A 17,104-nucleotide genomic window follows, 5' to 3' on the forward strand; every position below is an offset into this window, starting at 1 on the left:
TAATAGTTTTTCAAAGAATAATCGGCCAAAGGTATAGGAATTCGTCGGCATGTACCCAATGTTTGGCAGCCAAGCATGGACAAAAGTAGGGCCATGGTTGGCTGCCCACGAGGTTGCCTAAGTGCTCTGAGCATCGCGCGTAACACACAGACTCAAATTTATAGCTTTAAGTTGGCGAGGGGGATATATTGCACTGGTAATGTGCATAGGCTATTTAATCCTGCTGTTTTCTGTGAACGTTAAACAAGCGTATGAATGGACCTCGTAAAGGCGCTTTCTCGAGAATCAGCATGCATTTTTTTTAGCGAATATATTTACATAATGTTTGCACAAAGGCGGCGGAGCGGACTTTTTGAATAAAAATATGATCATTTCCTCTTTTGTTTTTCATTTTTGCTGTCACAAGCTTAAAAATGATTGAAATTGTTTCTCTCGACTTGTGAAGGTCTCTGGCTCTAAAATGAGTGCCTTATATGTGGGAGACGTAAGCTCGCTGAAAGTTGATCAGTCGTGTGCGCGCGCCGCGCGGTGGTCTCTTCTGTTTCTTAGTGTTTATTTGGTTCACTATTTCTCCTACGACTGACATGTTAGACCTTAGTTAGACATGGTCGCCATGAAAATGTTTGGATTATGTGCACGGCCACACATCCGCTACTTGGCTGTTGCCTGAAAACGTCACTATACTTGCTTCAGAGAAATAACTCGTCACTGACATTCTAATGGAAATCAAGAAGAAATGGGCATGGGCAGGACATGCAGCGCGAAGAAAGGACAACCGATGGTCGCTTAGAGCAAAAAACTGGATTCCAAGGGAAGTAAATTGTAGCAGGAGGCGGCAGAAAATTAGGTGGGTGGATGAGGTTAAGAAGTTCGCAAAGGTCAAGTGGATGCAGCTCGCACAGGACCGGGTTAATTGGAGGAATATGGGAGAGGCCTTCGCCCTGCAGGGGGTATAGTCAGGCTGAGGATGATGATTATGAATATGATTATGACTTGCTTCAACTTTTCTGAATATTCTCAGTGTCACCTCTTGTTTTCACATAAAACGCGCGTTTCTTACGCCCATGCGGCGCGCCGCGGGGAAGCAGACGGCAGCATGTGCCGCATCCGCGCTCACGCATGGCGTAGCGGTGACGTAAAGCCACGTGAGGGCAGCGAGGGCTGGCCCACGGCGGTATGTCAGCTCTCTCCATTCTGTTGGTTTTCCAGCGGAATGGATGGCAAGGAGCGACAACTTTCTCGAGTTGCGAAGGTGCGTTTATCGTACTTTCAAATTAATTCTTTTGAGCTTATATTGCAGGTCTGGCTTCGGTGGGGTCAGTGCATGCAAAGCCGCGTCATACATAATTGTGTTTTGTCTCTGCGCGAGCCTCTCGGCGAATTCCAGCCGTTCTCCTCTTTTATTAAGTCACAGAATAGCTCTGTAAATGTCGCCATAGGTGCAGATCAATTTGAGGCCGTTAAATTGTAAATACATTATGGAAGGCTTTGCCATTCGAAGTGGGCATCCGCGATCAAGGTTGGCGCAGCTGATTGAAATTAAATAGGCTTTATATATAAAACGCAGAATGTAATCGGAAATTTGCATCTTACTGACGGTATGGTTTGTAGAGAGTGATCACGAGATTTTAGAGCAAATTAAACTGCAATCATGCCATCTATATCGGATTTCTGTATTCCACTGCTTACTAGCTGGCTCTTTCCTTTTGCCTGCTCAAAATTTGGGACCAATCACACCGGAACTGTTCACGGCGCAATTGATCGCTACATAGTTAGTCGCTGGTAGGATTTTTTGGGGAGGAAGGGGGGGGGGGGGGGGGGGGGGTGCGTCGGTTTATTTGTGCAGAGTTCCCCAGCACCTTTTAAGATGCGGGAAGCCGGGACATCGAATTCGAGGCTGGAATATTTGAGCCCCTGCATATATCGGTAGCTGAAAAAGTTGATGAGAGGAAATGGAATAAAGAGGACAGTAAATATGAATAATTTATATATGCCATCAAGAGCGGAACGATTCGTGATGGAAACGATTGCTTTTAAGATGCATTCAGGAGATGTAATCCAGGTATTCTAGTGCTTGAACAAGAGGCGGAAAATATCAGGGCACAGTCATTTCAGTAAGTATGCTAATGTGTCTCATATAGTGTCTGTCTGCAGTTTCATGTGGAAGGCGCTGGTTGTTAATGTGCGATTCCCAAATGGTCAAAATTATCCGGAACCCTACACTATAGCATACCTCAGTCGTCTTGGGGGGGTGTGGAACCCCGTAACTGACACCTAAACCAAAGAAATCGCTGCTGCTTGTTGATTATTCTTGTGACTAACTTCATGTCAAGCACTTCATTTTCTGATATCTTTTCTCTCTCTCTCTGACCTCGTAAAGGCAGGTTCGTTAGGTGATGTTTGTCTCAGATTTTCTGTTGCTGTTTCACTAATTTTCTACGCCTAATTACTCTAACGATTCTTGGTATTGACAGGCCTGTAACTGAAAATGCAATATAAAAGCTGGTGTAAAGATTATCATTGTTTAATTCTTTATAGAAAGAACGCTGGTTGTACCTTGAGGATTAGTAGTGAGGATGTATTTTCATTGTAGTGATACCTCGCACGTAGCGCTTACTATAGTTAAAGAGGTATAGCTTAGCTATCCACTACTGCCTTTTTTCTACATTTTTTTCTTATAAGGCTGTCACTTGCAGGGGATGCAAAGGGTGCAACTTGTGATCAGAATCTACAATACACAAACTTCTACTTGTGTAAGCCATATTTCGCTCATGGTGTTGGCGTCCTTTAGCATTTGTTGTAATGTATGTGAAGACCTTACTTCCCTTGTGTTCTGAGCTTTTGTTCCTTCTTATCCTTCCCTCCAGGGCAGGGTAGAAAGCCAATACCTTCTGGTTGACCACGTGGTCAACCTTGTAGCCCTTTTTTTTGTGTGTGTCTCGTAACAATGTGATTTTTTTTTTTTCTATGCAAGAGGGGAGGTTGATGCAGCCACTCAGTGAAACGTGTTTGTGGCCACCAAGTCTTCATCGTGTGCGCTCAAGCTGATGTCAAAGCCATCACAGAGCACCACGGAGGTGATGTCCCAATGCACGCAGACTGCGGTCTCCAAGAGGCCCGAGGCTGCTGTCCAGATGATGCGGCATCTGACTCAATAACAAGGTGGGCAAACATCCGTGCTTGCTCGTTTCGTTGCACACATAAAATGGTAATGTGACATTCACTTTAAACCTGGATGTAACAAAATCAAGAAAAGTCTAAAATTTCTTTCTTTACATGTTTGGTTCATTCAGTTTTATTGTGGAAAATCTAAAGTGCTGCCTAGAATCGGACCTAGAATGAAGATATAGATGAAATGGCCTAGAAAACATATTTAGTAAAACACCCGCTGCTCGAAGCATGGAATGTCATTTTGTGATTATATTCATAATGTGAATGCGATAGCTGTCTCCTCTGTCTGTCATGAATTACACGACAAAAGCTCGACACTGCAATGCATGGGTTGAAAAGAGTTGAGGAGTCTAAAGTGCACGTCTCCTTCAGTATGCCCCCTTTATAAGTAATCCATAGAGGTGGTGTGAAGCCTATAATTTACAAATAATTTTTAAAAAGTGCTGCTTGCGACAGCTCTCAACCGAGTACTGGCGGGACACATATCGCTCATGTGCATTGCCTAGTTTCAACAAATAGCTTATGGCCCCTTTAACTCTACTTTGCATTGCTGGCACTCTCTTTCATCTGCGTTCCAGGTGCATGTCTTTTGTTGGTGTCTGAATTGTGTAATCAACCAAGCAGAGGAATAGCTAGGGGTGCACACTGTTTGCCTTCTTTGCTACTTTCTGTCGTTTTGTGCTTCTTTTGAACATGAGCTGTCCTAGTGCCCTTCTTTTTAACACTGTATTGGTAAAGCGGCAGAGATTTTTGCATTTGCTGTGGAGACGCACTGGTCATGTTAGAGCACGTTCCACTATTGCCTTTTGTTTGTTTTTAGAAATCGTAGATGTTTCTCACTTGGCGGTTTGTGTTGTGTTATCCTGCAGCTTTGGTCGGATTTATCCAAGTGTCAAGTAAAACGATGAGATTTAATGGATAGCTGGCTTGGAAAATTTGCTATATCAAGGTGTTTGCAAACACACTTTTCAGGGGTGGTAACATTTGGGCGTCAAAAAAGGTTATAAATGTTCAGTGACTGACTATATTGAGGTTTGTAACATCTAGATCCTAACTGTAGAGGCTTCCATATCACTAAAGTTATGACAAAAGTGCACAAGGGTGGGTGAATGAGGGACTTATTTCGGTGCACACACAGCATTCACTAAAACCTGCCACCACCAGCAGTGACCCACACACCCACGCACCAAGGCCATCTCACCCTGATATGGCATTCACTTCACTCCAGCTACCATAAAAACTCGAATATCTCATGCGCAACATTTCTCCCCACAAAAACTCATCTTCAGTCTCGTCAAGTGCCTTCATGTCATAGAGCAACTGGCAGGCTTCTCAGGGATGCTGGCCCGAGCATCCATGATCCACCCACAAAGGATTGTTGAAGAGGCCCAGTTCAGTCATCATCTGACTTCATCTATATTTGAGGTGGCAGCACTTGATGGCATCTCTTAAGGGCATGTTGATACAAATGTTTAGCAGTTACAACTGATCTGTCATTCCTCCAGGAATGGTGACGAGTGTGGTGTGAAAGTCGCCCAGCTGTTGCTTCACCGAGTTCGCTAGCTGGCAGCGGAAGTCATTCAACACAGGCACTGATGAATGGGAACCCCGGCAATGGTTCAAGCCGTGGACAGCAGGTAGACTTGATCCAGTCAAGCACTAATATGCTTCATCTATCCAGTCCTTTTCCTGACTTCGGACAGCAATAGTTTTGGGGAGCTTCTCACTACTCGGTGCCATCTTGCGTTGAAATACCCTTTTGTGGGACAAGCTCGTCAAGTCGAATGTGATGCACCCACACAGGCCTCTGTTTGCTCACAATCAGCACTTTGCCAGATTTTGTTCTGTTGCTGCGCCTGGAAGTGCAACAGTTTGGCTTCCGTTGCAACCTTGTTATAGTACCATGTTATGCATGTTTTAAGCTCATTGAGTGACACTGAATAAACTAAGTGCTGCGGTAGCGTGGCACTTGGTCAGCTACTCGAACAAGAGGACCATCTATGCCCGCTCCCGACCATGTCTTCGAAACTGGCCAATCAACAGCATGGTGGTGAAAAAAACAGCTGTAGTACTTTTAGGGTTCCAGTGACTTTAACAGGCATTGTATTCCTGAATATCATCATCAGCAGTGGCTCTGCTTGGCTACAGCTTTGCCGCTAGCCGTATGGCTTGCCATCGTTGCATGCAATAGTCTGCCTACATGGCCATCTTTGACAATGACGCGACCATAGTGCTTTCTTGGCATGCAAGTACAACAAAAAGTTTAACCAGTTCGTGTTAACCGGCACATATGTGCTAAGCTGGTATGTCTTGTGCACACACAAAATTCATAATATTAATGGATGCCAAGACGAGAATTGACTTTATGGCTCTCAAAATGAAACTACTGTTTAAGGGCATGCATTTTAATGAGGTTTTTACTCTACTTTCATGGGCAACAACTTCGAGTTGCGAGTGGGGGTGACTGTAGCAAGCTAACTCAGGCATTTGCCAATTCATTTTCGACATTTCCTTTCCTCTTTTTGCATGTGAAACTTGCTCATTGCATGTGAAACTGCAGCATTTCACTCATGAATTGCTGTGCATTTGTGTGTGCTGGACAAGCCTAGTCTCGGCTACATATTAACACTCGGCTTTGTGAGTCCTAGACCTGTTAGTGCTTTTACCTGTCGAAACTTAACGCTGTGAATGTCTAGCCACAAATACAAATCATTGCCGTTGTCAGAGCTGTCCTAATAGGCAAACTTAAACTTATAAATTTAAGCTTATAATGCACTTTGGAAATATTACTAATGAATGCATAGCATGCAGCAGTCGGTGTTACAAAGGGTTTAATTTCGCTGACACACACTGCACAGCCATAGAAAATTGAATGGGCTTCTGTGAGATAACAAAAGGCATAAATTGAGAGATTAGTGATTAGGGGATTAACAAAGTGCACGTATGCAAATGAGGGTCCACAAGGGAGCTGCTTACAGGAGCCATTAAGCTCTTGTATCAAGCCCTTAAAGGCGGAGCTTAAGTGTATCCAAACTTTTCGTTGTTATCTCTAACTAGAGGACACTGAGCACATATTGTCATCAGTTAACGAGCAAAAGGCACAAATTGGGAGATTAGTGATTAAGTGAGTAGTAAAGTACACATATGCAAACAAGGGTCTGCAAGGGAGCCACAGACAGGAGCCATTAATCTCTTGTGTCAGGCCCCTAAAGGCGGAGCTTCAGTGTATCCAAACTTTTTGTTGGTGTTTCTAACTAGAGGACACTGAGCACATTTTGTCATCACTTACCGAGTAAACAGGTGTGTCTTGTATACCTGCGCAACTCTTGCTTTACTTTTTTGTTTTGGAAGCTCCCATTTGCAACGAATGTGAGTGGTGCAGCTTGGTTGCAAAACATACGGTATCTATATAAACCCCTAGTTCTTGGGTCATATTTCGCTCACGTTGTTGACCCTGTTTAGCATTTGTTGTAACATAGTCTACGGTTTACGCAAAGTCATTTCTGTTCTGAGCTCGCATTCCTTTTCTTCTCTTATATCATCCTGTTAGTGATGTGAAATTTTCCTGTGCAGGACGGGAAAATGCAGCCACACAGTGCAACGTGCTCAAGGCCACTTGGTTCACAGTGTATGTCCTCAGGGTGGCGTCAAAGTCATCACAATGCGTGGCAGAGATGGCTTCCCAGTGCACGCAGACGCCGAAGTCCAAAAGCGCAGAGAATGCTGCCCAGCCGTCACGTTGGTCAACTAAAAATGAAGGTGCTCACATATCTGTGCTTTCTCGAGGCTTGTTTCAAAAGGAAGAAGGCTGCCCGTCTGTCGTTACCTTCATAAACTTTATTAAGGCGAAAGCCTTTAATGGCTCATGCTGTCGTGGACAAGAGGTGGCCCGCTTTTGCGGCGGCTCTGATTGGTCGAGACGGGATGACGTCATGGAGGTCTCGACCAATCAGAGTACCACCACAGTATGCGCGAATGCATGCCTTATATGGCCATATGCCAGTAAATGATCAATTACTAATTAATGGTTAGTTAATTTAATTGTTGACTAATTGATGACAAATTATTGATGGCTAATAAGCAATCGCTAATAATGTCCAATTAATAACCAATTAATGATCTAACAATCAATTATCAATGTGCAATGATGAATTACTGATTAATGACTAAGTATATAAATTAATGGCTAATTGATGTAATGCCTGAGTAATTAGTCATTTAAATAATCATTACATAATTAATGACTAGTTACTGACTAAATATCAATTATCAAAGTATGATCAATTACTAATTCTTGATTGATAATTTAATTGACATCTAATTAATGACTGCCTAATGATCAGTTGCATAGCAGAATGCGGCACTCAGGCTTTTGCCTCTTTCACTACTTTAGTCGCTAAAGTCCCTCATAATTTTTGGCATTGCTTTATGGTTACGCCTCCCATCTCCACCCATGCTGTGTTAGAGGTGTGGGGCCCCCGGAGTGCTTGCTTATTCAGATCGCCTTGTCCCTGATCATTTTGGGGTTTGTTTTTTTTTTTTGGAGTAGGGGGAGCTCGAAAGTAACAAAGTTTATCCTTTTCTAATACTATTGTTTATTCCCTCGGGGTGTAAAGGTGTAGTTGTGATGAAAAAAATGAGGGGAATGTTAAATGAATGAAAAAGAAAGGTTGGCTGGTCTATTAAAGTCACGAAGGGAGCAAGGGGGTTTATTTGCATAGTATTGACATCGCCACACTTAGAAAATTATTTTTGTTCATTTTAATAACTGATATGGCATTGCCTTGTCCAAGGCTTCAAACCATCTAGTGGCACTAACCATCCAGTTAAGTTCATTTTAAAAAACGTAAACAGTGAAGTTTGGCTAGTTATGTAGTTCTTGCAATAAATTATATCCTGTACGGGTGAGACTTTGTTCCTGAAAGTATTTGTTTTACATTGAATTCCTCTGCTTTTAGAAATTTTAAAATGTGTTAACTAAACACCCTGTATATGGTCGGCCTACTCCACCTTGAAGAATTCCCCTAAACATTGGGCCAACGCTGTTCCAGCTGTTCTTGAAAGTGTTGATATATTTGCTCGCTCCCTCAGGACCACCGCCTTGCTGAAGCTGTGGTCCTGGGTTACCAAGACCAATTTCTTTTTTTCATCCTAAGTGCTTGTTAGAAGCTGTATAACTTCGTTGCTGTATGGCTGTACTCGAGTAGATGCTAGTGGTGCCTTTTTATAAATCGGGAGATTGTTCCTTTATCAAAGTTCTGCTGCTCGTGGTCTTGCAGATCTTTTTTTTTTTTCCTACCCACTTTTGTTACTCTTGTTTCGTTTTGCAGGCATCAAAACTTTAAGAGAGTTAACTGCTGAGCTAGTTGGTTGTCACACATAATTACAGGGAATTCAGCGCAACACAAACATACACAAGTGCCCATGGTATCCCTTTCTTGTGTGTGTTCGTGTTGCACTGAATTCCCTGCAATCATAACTCTCCAGCATCAGTTTTTATTGCAGTCTACCAGGAAATGCAGTCTACCAGGAAATTCCTTTTTTTAAAAAAGCACCGCTGATAGCACTTGTGGGCTGGATGCTTAATTGGCATTCATTACATGTGAAATAAGCGAATCCAGTGGTTGGTGGTATAGAAAAAGGGCATATCAAACCCTGCCTTATCTTGGGTTTTCACTGTCTCTGGAACTTGAGCGATGGCTATCCATATATGGCTGAGTGTGTGAGTGCACTGCGAGTGCTGTGGAAAACTTAGGATCCGGCAGATCACAGAGCAAGCTCCACTTTATCTCTTTAGGCTGTGCAGCTGAGTAATAAAGAAAAATTAATATGCAGTTGAAAAAGTGCCTGTTATGCACCTGTGCCTATTCGGCTTCCTACTTCATCTTGCTTTTTTCCTGTGCTCTCTGCAGTTTAGGTCTTTCCTTGTGTTTTCATTGTGGCTTTGCAACCCTGCAGTTATCTTGTCTCATTATTTGCTGCTCATTGTTTTCCTTATTCTTTTGCATACAATTTCCTTATAAGATGAGCTTTGAAAAATGACAATATTTTTTATGTGTGTGTAGTCAGACATTTTGAGATAAGTTCCAAGCTGGGACAATGCCTTAATCGTAAAAAGGGGACAAAAGATTTGATTATCGTAATATTATTTTAGCCGCTTGTATGCCTTGTTTTTATGTTGTCCCAAAATTTAGTCTCTAAAATTCACCACAAAATATCGCATAAAAGTGTATTGTGAACCATGGTGGCTTTTCGTGTTGCAGGAATGCTCATTTGGCCTTTTTCTTTGTTTAGATTTTCTGACTAGACTCTGCTGAAGTTGAAATTTTTTCTCGATTGTTTTATCTTTTCCATTTGTTCTCTTGCACTTCTAGTACCGTTATGCAGGTCAAGGTATTAGTTGCTTTCTAAATCTTGTAGTTGAAATTTATTGCTTGAAGTCTTATCAGTCTTGGCCTCCCACTGGACACTGCATTGCAAACGTTTAAAAATGAAAATATGCATTTTGCTGAAAAAATCATTTTGTCTTGTAGGGTATCTGCAAGAATGCAATAAATAATAAACCAGCCTTGTGCTACACTCTGTCCTGTACAAGGTTTTCACAAGATTCAGAAAAAAATTGTACAGTATAAAAGAATACTCTTGCAATAGAAAAGGGAAAATTTGAGAATAACCATTGAAGTATATCTGATGTATACTGAAAAAATTTGTAGTGCTAACTGCATCAAGGTAAAAAAAAAATTGGATAAAATTCTTTGAGTTGAGTATAAAAATTTCAGTATATTCTGGCTGATCTTGCCTTGTAAAGGAAAATGAGGGCAGAACTTGTGATTTGACAAGAAATTTATATTTCACATTGGCAACAAAAGTCAGGTTTGGATTGATGCTAGCACCATGCTATATTCTGTCATTGCAGCTAATGTGGTGAATGCCTGGGGTGAATGTACTGCTACATTTTATGAGTATATTTCGTTATCATGCACAGTGTATTTGTGTGTATAAGCAGCATGGTCAGGTTTGAATAGATGCTCTCACTGAGCTATATTCTTTCAAAACAGCTATTGTGGTGAATGCCTGGGGTGAAATACTACTTCATTTCATGAGTACGTACACGCAGTTTGTGTGTATGAACTTAAGCTGCATACTTTCTGCTCTTTGACTGAAATGAAGTGCTTTTTTTATAATATGACTTGAAGCCATTTGAAATATTTCTGAAAATGAAATTGCATCACCAACACTGTTGTGCTAGGAGTGGCGCCGTTGTCAAGGATGCTGCAGATGGCAAAAATAGCTGTGGTATATTTTGCAGTTATTAACAGCTTTAATTATCATTTGCATATTTAAAACCACCTACATGTAGCATATTGAAGCCATTGTGGTGACCACATTTCACATACCTGATATCAAGGTTCACAAACACCGTCTAAATGAGACTGACATAGGAAAGTTAGGTTTTAAATTGTTCTGCTGTATTTCTGAGTGGCATATTTGACTATTTGTTTATTAGGGTAAAGAGCATCAGATTATTGAAAAAGAATTCAGTTGATAAAAGTTGATAAGTTGATAGACTGCCCTTTTCATCTGATGTCAGTGCACTTTCTTTTGATTTCCTGTTAAAAAAAATTGTCTAATCAGGATCATTGTGCCTTGACAATAAATATATGCTTATTTTAATGCTTTTGATTACATTGCAGAGTTATTTTTTTGTCTGTGTGTTTTGAAGCCTGACTTCTGTTCTACAATTTTTTTTTCAAAACTGCAAGCAGTATTCTAAGTTGTGCGAAAAAGATATGTTTGAACCTGGATTCCTTTTATTGTATCTTTACATTAAAATTTGATATTTGTTTTATTATGTAACAGTGCAAGTCAAGATGGTAATATCAACCCCGAGCCAACTCAGGAAAACTGAGTGCTTTGCTAGTTTAATAAACTTTTGAAAATAGCTTCTAGTGCTAGCCTCTTTGTTATTGTAATTCATAGTGGCAGCTTAGCTCCTACTTAATTTTGAGCATTGTGCTGCATTTGTAGAAAAAACTAGTCTTGCAGCATTTTTCCCAAGCGGTGCCTTTTCTTCCAATGGCCAAGGTAATTACCATTGGAACTTTTAAAGGACAGGAGTGCAGTGTTCCAAGTCAAAGCTCTCCAACATTCTTTAAGAGTTAAAACATCATTTAACTGCATCAAAAATTTATGCAGTTAATTTTGTTTAAAGGCACAGGTCTCTTTTCCGGTCAGTCGACCCTTTGGGCTGGCAATAAGGAGCTTAAAAATTTTGTATGAATGCCTTCTCAGATCTTTCTTCAAATGAACTGTGACATGTGATTGAAAATACCCAACCTTCTGTGATGCAGGCGTCACAGCTAATCCGGAGCATGGTGTGCCACCTGGGGAAAATTTGCAAAATGCAACCACTCATATGTATCGCTCTACCACCAGTGGAAACCAAGGAGAAAATGTGAATAAGGAGCTGTACCTCTCCAGCCACTGTAGTGATGGCTTTGCAAAGACAAGCCACCTAGAGCCAGATGTTTTCACCCGTACCAGTGATCCCTCCCACCAGTGCAATTACTGGGAAGAGTTTTGCATTCAAGAGCACCTTGATGACACATCATCGCACACACACAGGTGAGCGTCCATACCAGTGTGACCTGTGCGGAAAAAGCTTTTCACGGAATACCTGCCTCACAGCACACCTTCACGCCCACACCGGCAACAGTCCACACCAATGCGACTACTGAAAGAAGAGCTTTTTGAGGAAATCTGCCTTGGTACTACACCTTGTGACCCACAATGATGAGCTTCCACACATGTGTGGCCATTGCGGAAAGAGATTTGCTCAGAAGGTTACCTTGACAATACACCTTCCCACCCATACAGGCGAGCGCCCACACCACTGTGACCACTGCTGGAGAAGCTTCTCTGAGAAGAGCACTTTGACAAAACACCTTATCACCCACACTGGTGAGCTGCTACACAAATGCGACCTCTGTGGAAAAAGCTTTGCTCTGAAAAATAGGCTAACAACGCATCTACAAACCCACACCGAAGGCTGTCCACACCAGTGCGAAGACTGCGGGAAGAGCTTTTCGAGAAAGAACTACCTGAAGAAACACCTTCTCTTCCACACAGGTGAGCGGCCACACAAGTGTGACCAGTGTGATAAAAACTTTGCTCAGAGGACCAACTTAAATGCACACCTTCGAACCCATACCGGTGACCGGCCATACCAGTGCGACTACTGCGGGAAGGGATTTGCACGAAAGGGCACCATGATGCTACACCTTCGAGACCACACAGGCGAGCTTCCACACTTGTGACCAGAAAGAGCTTTGCTCTAAAGACTGACCCGACTGCTTATTTGCACTGCCAGACGTTCATACCTTCCATTATGAATATGGGGGTAGCAGGTTGGAGTTTTGCTGAAACAAACCTGACTTCCAGCCCACACGGGTGAGCTCGCACATAAGTGGCCACTGTTAAGAGCACGGTATGAAGGAGCACTGAGCAAGGGTAAAGGGGTTACACCTCAGTTCGCAGGTCGAGCCAACATTTCGGCAAGTGGACTTGTCTTCGTCTGGGCCACTGTCTTCATCTTCGTCGGACTGTCTTCATCTGACTGTTAAGAGCCTTGTTCAGAAGATTGACATGAGGACACACCAGCAATCATCCATACTAGTGTGGCTACTGATGTATGGGATTTAGTTTAAAGGGTAAACTGATGTATGCCTTTGCATCCACACAGCTGAGCATCCATACAAGTGAAACCGGTGTGCGGGAAGCTTTGTTCAGAATGTACTGGTGCGACATCTACTATGCCAGTGGCTTTGGTCAGAAAAGTGGCCTGTTGGGACATCCTTGCTTTTATGCAAATGAAGGGCCATATCAATGCTGGTTGTGCTCAATAGGCTTTGTGCGCGAGCAGCTCTTGACGGGCATGCGTGAGCCCACAAGAGTGAAATATTGCTTTGATGTCAGTACTGTACTATGAAATTCGGTGAAAAGCAAAATATTGAGATGCCATGAAAGCGTACCAGCAAAGGCACATTTCTGTATTTGTAACCTTTTGCCGATTTGTACTATATGAGAATCAAAACATAAAAATTTACACGCAGGGTGTACTTATCCTGCTTTATTTTATATTCCAATCTTGCATTGTGCCTGTGATATTGGGAGACAGAAATAGCTGAACAGTCCAGCCTCTAGATATGTATTTCTCGCTTGCTGGCAGTTCTTGAGTGTCGTCTTGGTTTCAATTTTTAGAAAATAGAATACTCACTGCACCAGTCTGCATTATGCATTGCCATAGCCTTCTCTTATGCGTTGCCATAGCCATAGCATTTTACTTAGCATTCTCATAACATTTAGGCATTTCTACAGCAAGGCCTCACATGCTGTGCATATCAAAACACAATCAAGTTTGTTTTATTACATTTGCCAGGAATATTTAACAGCTTGTGAAGTTGCACTTTAGAAAAATTAATGTCCTAAGAAACATTTTTACTTATGCTTTTAGAACAGCTTTTTGTTGTGAGCACCATGTTATAGAAAGTAGCGCTGACACTGCTGTGCCACAGCTAGTGCATTGTGTAGACTCGGCTTTGAGGCACAAACACCAAACGTGGCACTCAGTTTCCACTGCACTCTCACTCTAAACTTCCTTTCCTTCATTGATGTCACTTTTTTCACGTTTTCCTCCTTGCTGCTCCCTATTGACGCACAATCTGGTAACACTACCATGGAATGAAATGCTGTGGTGACTGCTGGGCGAAGAGAAGACAGCATGAAATGTTCATCGTATGTTCAAGAAAGGTAGAACCGTGGTTATCATTGAGGGTACACAAACTCATTTGTTTTTTAAAATAATACTTTTGCTTTGATGAATCAGTCGACATACCTGCAGCAGCCAATGAAACGTGGACAAGACACTTGAAACAAAGCAAAATAAGATGGTTTTAGACGAGAACATAGTACTAGCATGTGGTAATTTTCCTCACAATATTACTCTTTAAAAGGGCTAACCTCACTTCTTAATGTTTTATATTTACATTTCCGTTATCTTCGCTTTTAACTTGTCGTTGATGTCACATGCCTTGCAGCCAGCTCTGCAAAAATACATTTTAATGCTGGTCGTATAAGCTGATCTGGCTTAATGCAGAGTCATGTATGCACCACCCACGTATCTTTTCAGTGTTGTCTGCATACACCTGTGAACACCACTCATTTCTTGTGATGACAGTGTTGCACTTCTGAGGTTGAATTGCTCAAACTTTCTGAATGCAGGCATTTTGGTACACTCTACGAGGTCAGCCCACTTGTACCCTATGTGGCCCAAGAATATGTCCATCTACTATGGTCTTTCACTTAGCCCATATGTAGAGGCCGGACATTAAATCTCGTATCTTACCAATTCCCTGTTAAAGTAATACTCACTTCAAAGCTGTTTATGAAGTGTAAGAAAGGACTTAAGTGACATGAGAATGATGTAGGCATGGGGTGTGCTCGCATACAGGAGCCAGCATGAAACAGCAGGGGTGCCATATGAAGCAGAAAGGAGTAGACGATAAGTGCATTGCCAAGGGTATGTACCAGCACTGCACCAGAAAGCAGACAACCATGACGGCCTGCACTTAGGAAGGAAGCCTTCGTTCTATAGTCACCGGAATACCAAAAAAACAGAACGGCAAGATTGTAGAATGCAGACTATTGTCATCTTTATTTGTTGCTTCCAGCATCTGCAAGCATGCTTAGTTGCCACTTAGCTTGTGACACCCAGGTTGATCTAGGCAGTGGTGCAAACATTCCGTTCTGTTTGTGCATGCTCAAAAGCTCTATCATTTTTTTTGTCGTGCAAGATGCACCAAGGTGTACTTAAAATGATTGCAGCCACTCACACCTGTTTCCACACTGTTCCAGGTTGTTCTAGTCACTTTTGGTGGCATTGTCTGCATGTTTTTTTGCAGACTTTAAATTTTTAAATTGAGTGCTGACAAGTGCAACAGGCATTTATAGTTCGACAACTAATGAGCATGCTTGCTGCTACTGCCGCTGTTGAGTTGCTTAATTCTTTCATGGGCACAAGTCGACCCAATAAAATGTTTATTTCAGTGCAATCCCAGTATTCTTGTTTTTTCTGTTTATGCACGCTCAGGTTTTATCATTTTCTTTGCTGCTCTAGATGCACCATGATGTACCTAGAATGATTGTAGCCACTGAAATCTGTTTTCATACTGTTACAGGTTGTTCTAGTCGCTTTTGGCGGCTTTATCTAGATGTTTCTTCGCTGACTTTAAACTGAGTGCGATGGACATTCATAGTTCAATGACCAAAGAGTGCCGCCGAGTTGCTTAACTTTTCTGCGGGCACAAATCAGTCCAATAAAAAGTTTATTTCAGAGCAATCCCAGTCTCCTTGTCTGGTGCCTTCAACATTCTCACCACCATGTGACAATGCCAGTGCCTTTGCTAACTCCAAGTGCTGCTTGTCGGATGCCCCACCAAGCTTTCTCCTGTGTTTCAAAACTGAGCTTCTATTAGCGGAGTTGGTGCTCCTGTCTATCTTATTCCATAGCTGTGAGCTTTTGTACTAAATCTGTCCTTTTTTCGTGATTCTGGTCAGTTTATGCATTTTACTGCAGTTGCTGTTTGAGAATTCTTATTTCTCCATTTATTATCTAATTGAGATTTCCTTTTAATTCTTCAGTTCAGTTCAGGCGTTCAGTCGTGTCCGACTCTTCGTGACCCTATGGACCATGTCACGCCACGCTTTCCGGTCTCTCACTATCTTCTTAACATCACATAGCTTCATCTGCAATGCCTCGAGAATGCCATCTAACCATCGCGTTCGCTGCCTACCCCTTCTCCGGCGACCCTCAACCTTTCCCAACATCAAATCTTTCTCCAGCGACTCCTCTCTTCTCATCAGATGACCAAAGTAGCTGAGCTTTAACTTTAGAATTTGACCCTCCAATGAGCAGTCAGGGTTTATGGTCGACAATATCGACTGATTTGATCTTCTGGCAGTCCAAGGAACTCTTAAGAGTCTTCGCCAGCACCACAATTCAAACGCGTCAATTCTTCGGCGGTCAGCCTTTTTCACAGTCCAACTCTCGCATCCATACATCACAACTGGAAAGACCATAGCACGGGTTATATGGATCTTGGTTGGCAGACTAATGTCTGCTCTTTACTAGGCGGTCAAGGCTAACCATTGCTCTCTTTCCCAGAAGCAGGCGTCTCCTAATTTCATGGCTGCAGTCTCCTTCCGAGGTAATCTTGGCGCCTAAGAACAGAAAATCTGTCACAGCTTCCACTTCTTGTCCATTGATGCTCCAGGACTTGATAGGGCAAGACGCCATGATCTTCGTCTTTTTAATGTTCAGTTTAAGCCCAAACTTCTCACTCTCTTCTTGTACGCGCATCAGAAGTCTCTTGAGTTCCACTTCACTTTCTGCCATTAAAGTGGTATCATCCGCATATCTAAGGTTGTTGATACGTTTTCCAGCAATCTTCACTCCAGCTGAAGACTCGTCCAGACCGGCCTTCCTCATGATGCACTCTGCATATAGGTTAAATAGGCAGGGCGACAGTATGCAGCCTTGCCTCACCCCTTTCTCAATCGGAAACCAATCAGTAAGACCATGCCCAGTTCTGACTGTGGCCTCTTGCCCTTCATAAAGGTTCCTGAGGAGACAGATGAGGTGAATTGGAACTCCCATCTCTTGGAGAGCTTGCCACAATCTGCTGTGATCTACGCAGTCAAACGCTTTCGCATAATCAATAAAGCAGAAGTAAATGGGTTTCTGGAACTCTCTTGCTTTTTCCATGATCCAGCGAAGGTTGGCAATTTGGTCTCTAGTTCCTCTGCCCTTGCGAAACCCAGCTTGCACGTCCGGAAGCTCCCGATCCACATACTGCTGCAGCCTACCTTGCAGGAT

General features: G+C 42.4%; 1 protein-coding gene across 3 annotated transcripts; it reads left to right on the forward strand.

Moving 5' to 3' along the window:
- Window positions 1-1,154: 1,154 nt before the first annotated feature.
- LOC146181384 (uncharacterized) lies at window positions 1,155-11,975 on the forward strand. Of its 3 annotated transcripts, XM_084576431.1 has the most exons (5): window positions 2,023-2,114; window positions 2,975-3,162; window positions 4,677-4,808; window positions 6,745-6,930; window positions 11,523-11,975. In XM_084576431.1, the coding sequence occupies exons 4-5, from the start codon at window positions 6,846-6,848 to the stop codon at window positions 11,798-11,800; spliced, it is 363 nt and encodes a 120-aa protein (XP_084432557.1). In that variant the 5' UTR covers window positions 2,023-2,114; window positions 2,975-3,162; window positions 4,677-4,808; window positions 6,745-6,845; the 3' UTR covers window positions 11,801-11,975. The 3 variants fall into 3 exon arrangements, with proteins under 3 accessions (XP_084432559.1, XP_084432557.1, XP_084432558.1); XM_084576433.1 differs by lacking the exons at window positions 2,023-2,114; window positions 4,677-4,808 and adding an exon at window positions 1,155-1,252; XM_084576432.1 differs by lacking the exon at window positions 4,677-4,808.
- Window positions 11,976-17,104: the final 5,129 nt, after the last annotated feature.

This window comes from Amblyomma maculatum, chromosome 8 (assembly GCF_055883805.1).
Source record: "Amblyomma maculatum isolate TAMU_Amacu chromosome 8, ASM5588380v1, whole genome shotgun sequence".
Taxonomy (NCBI): domain Eukaryota; kingdom Metazoa; phylum Arthropoda; class Arachnida; order Ixodida; family Ixodidae; genus Amblyomma; species Amblyomma maculatum.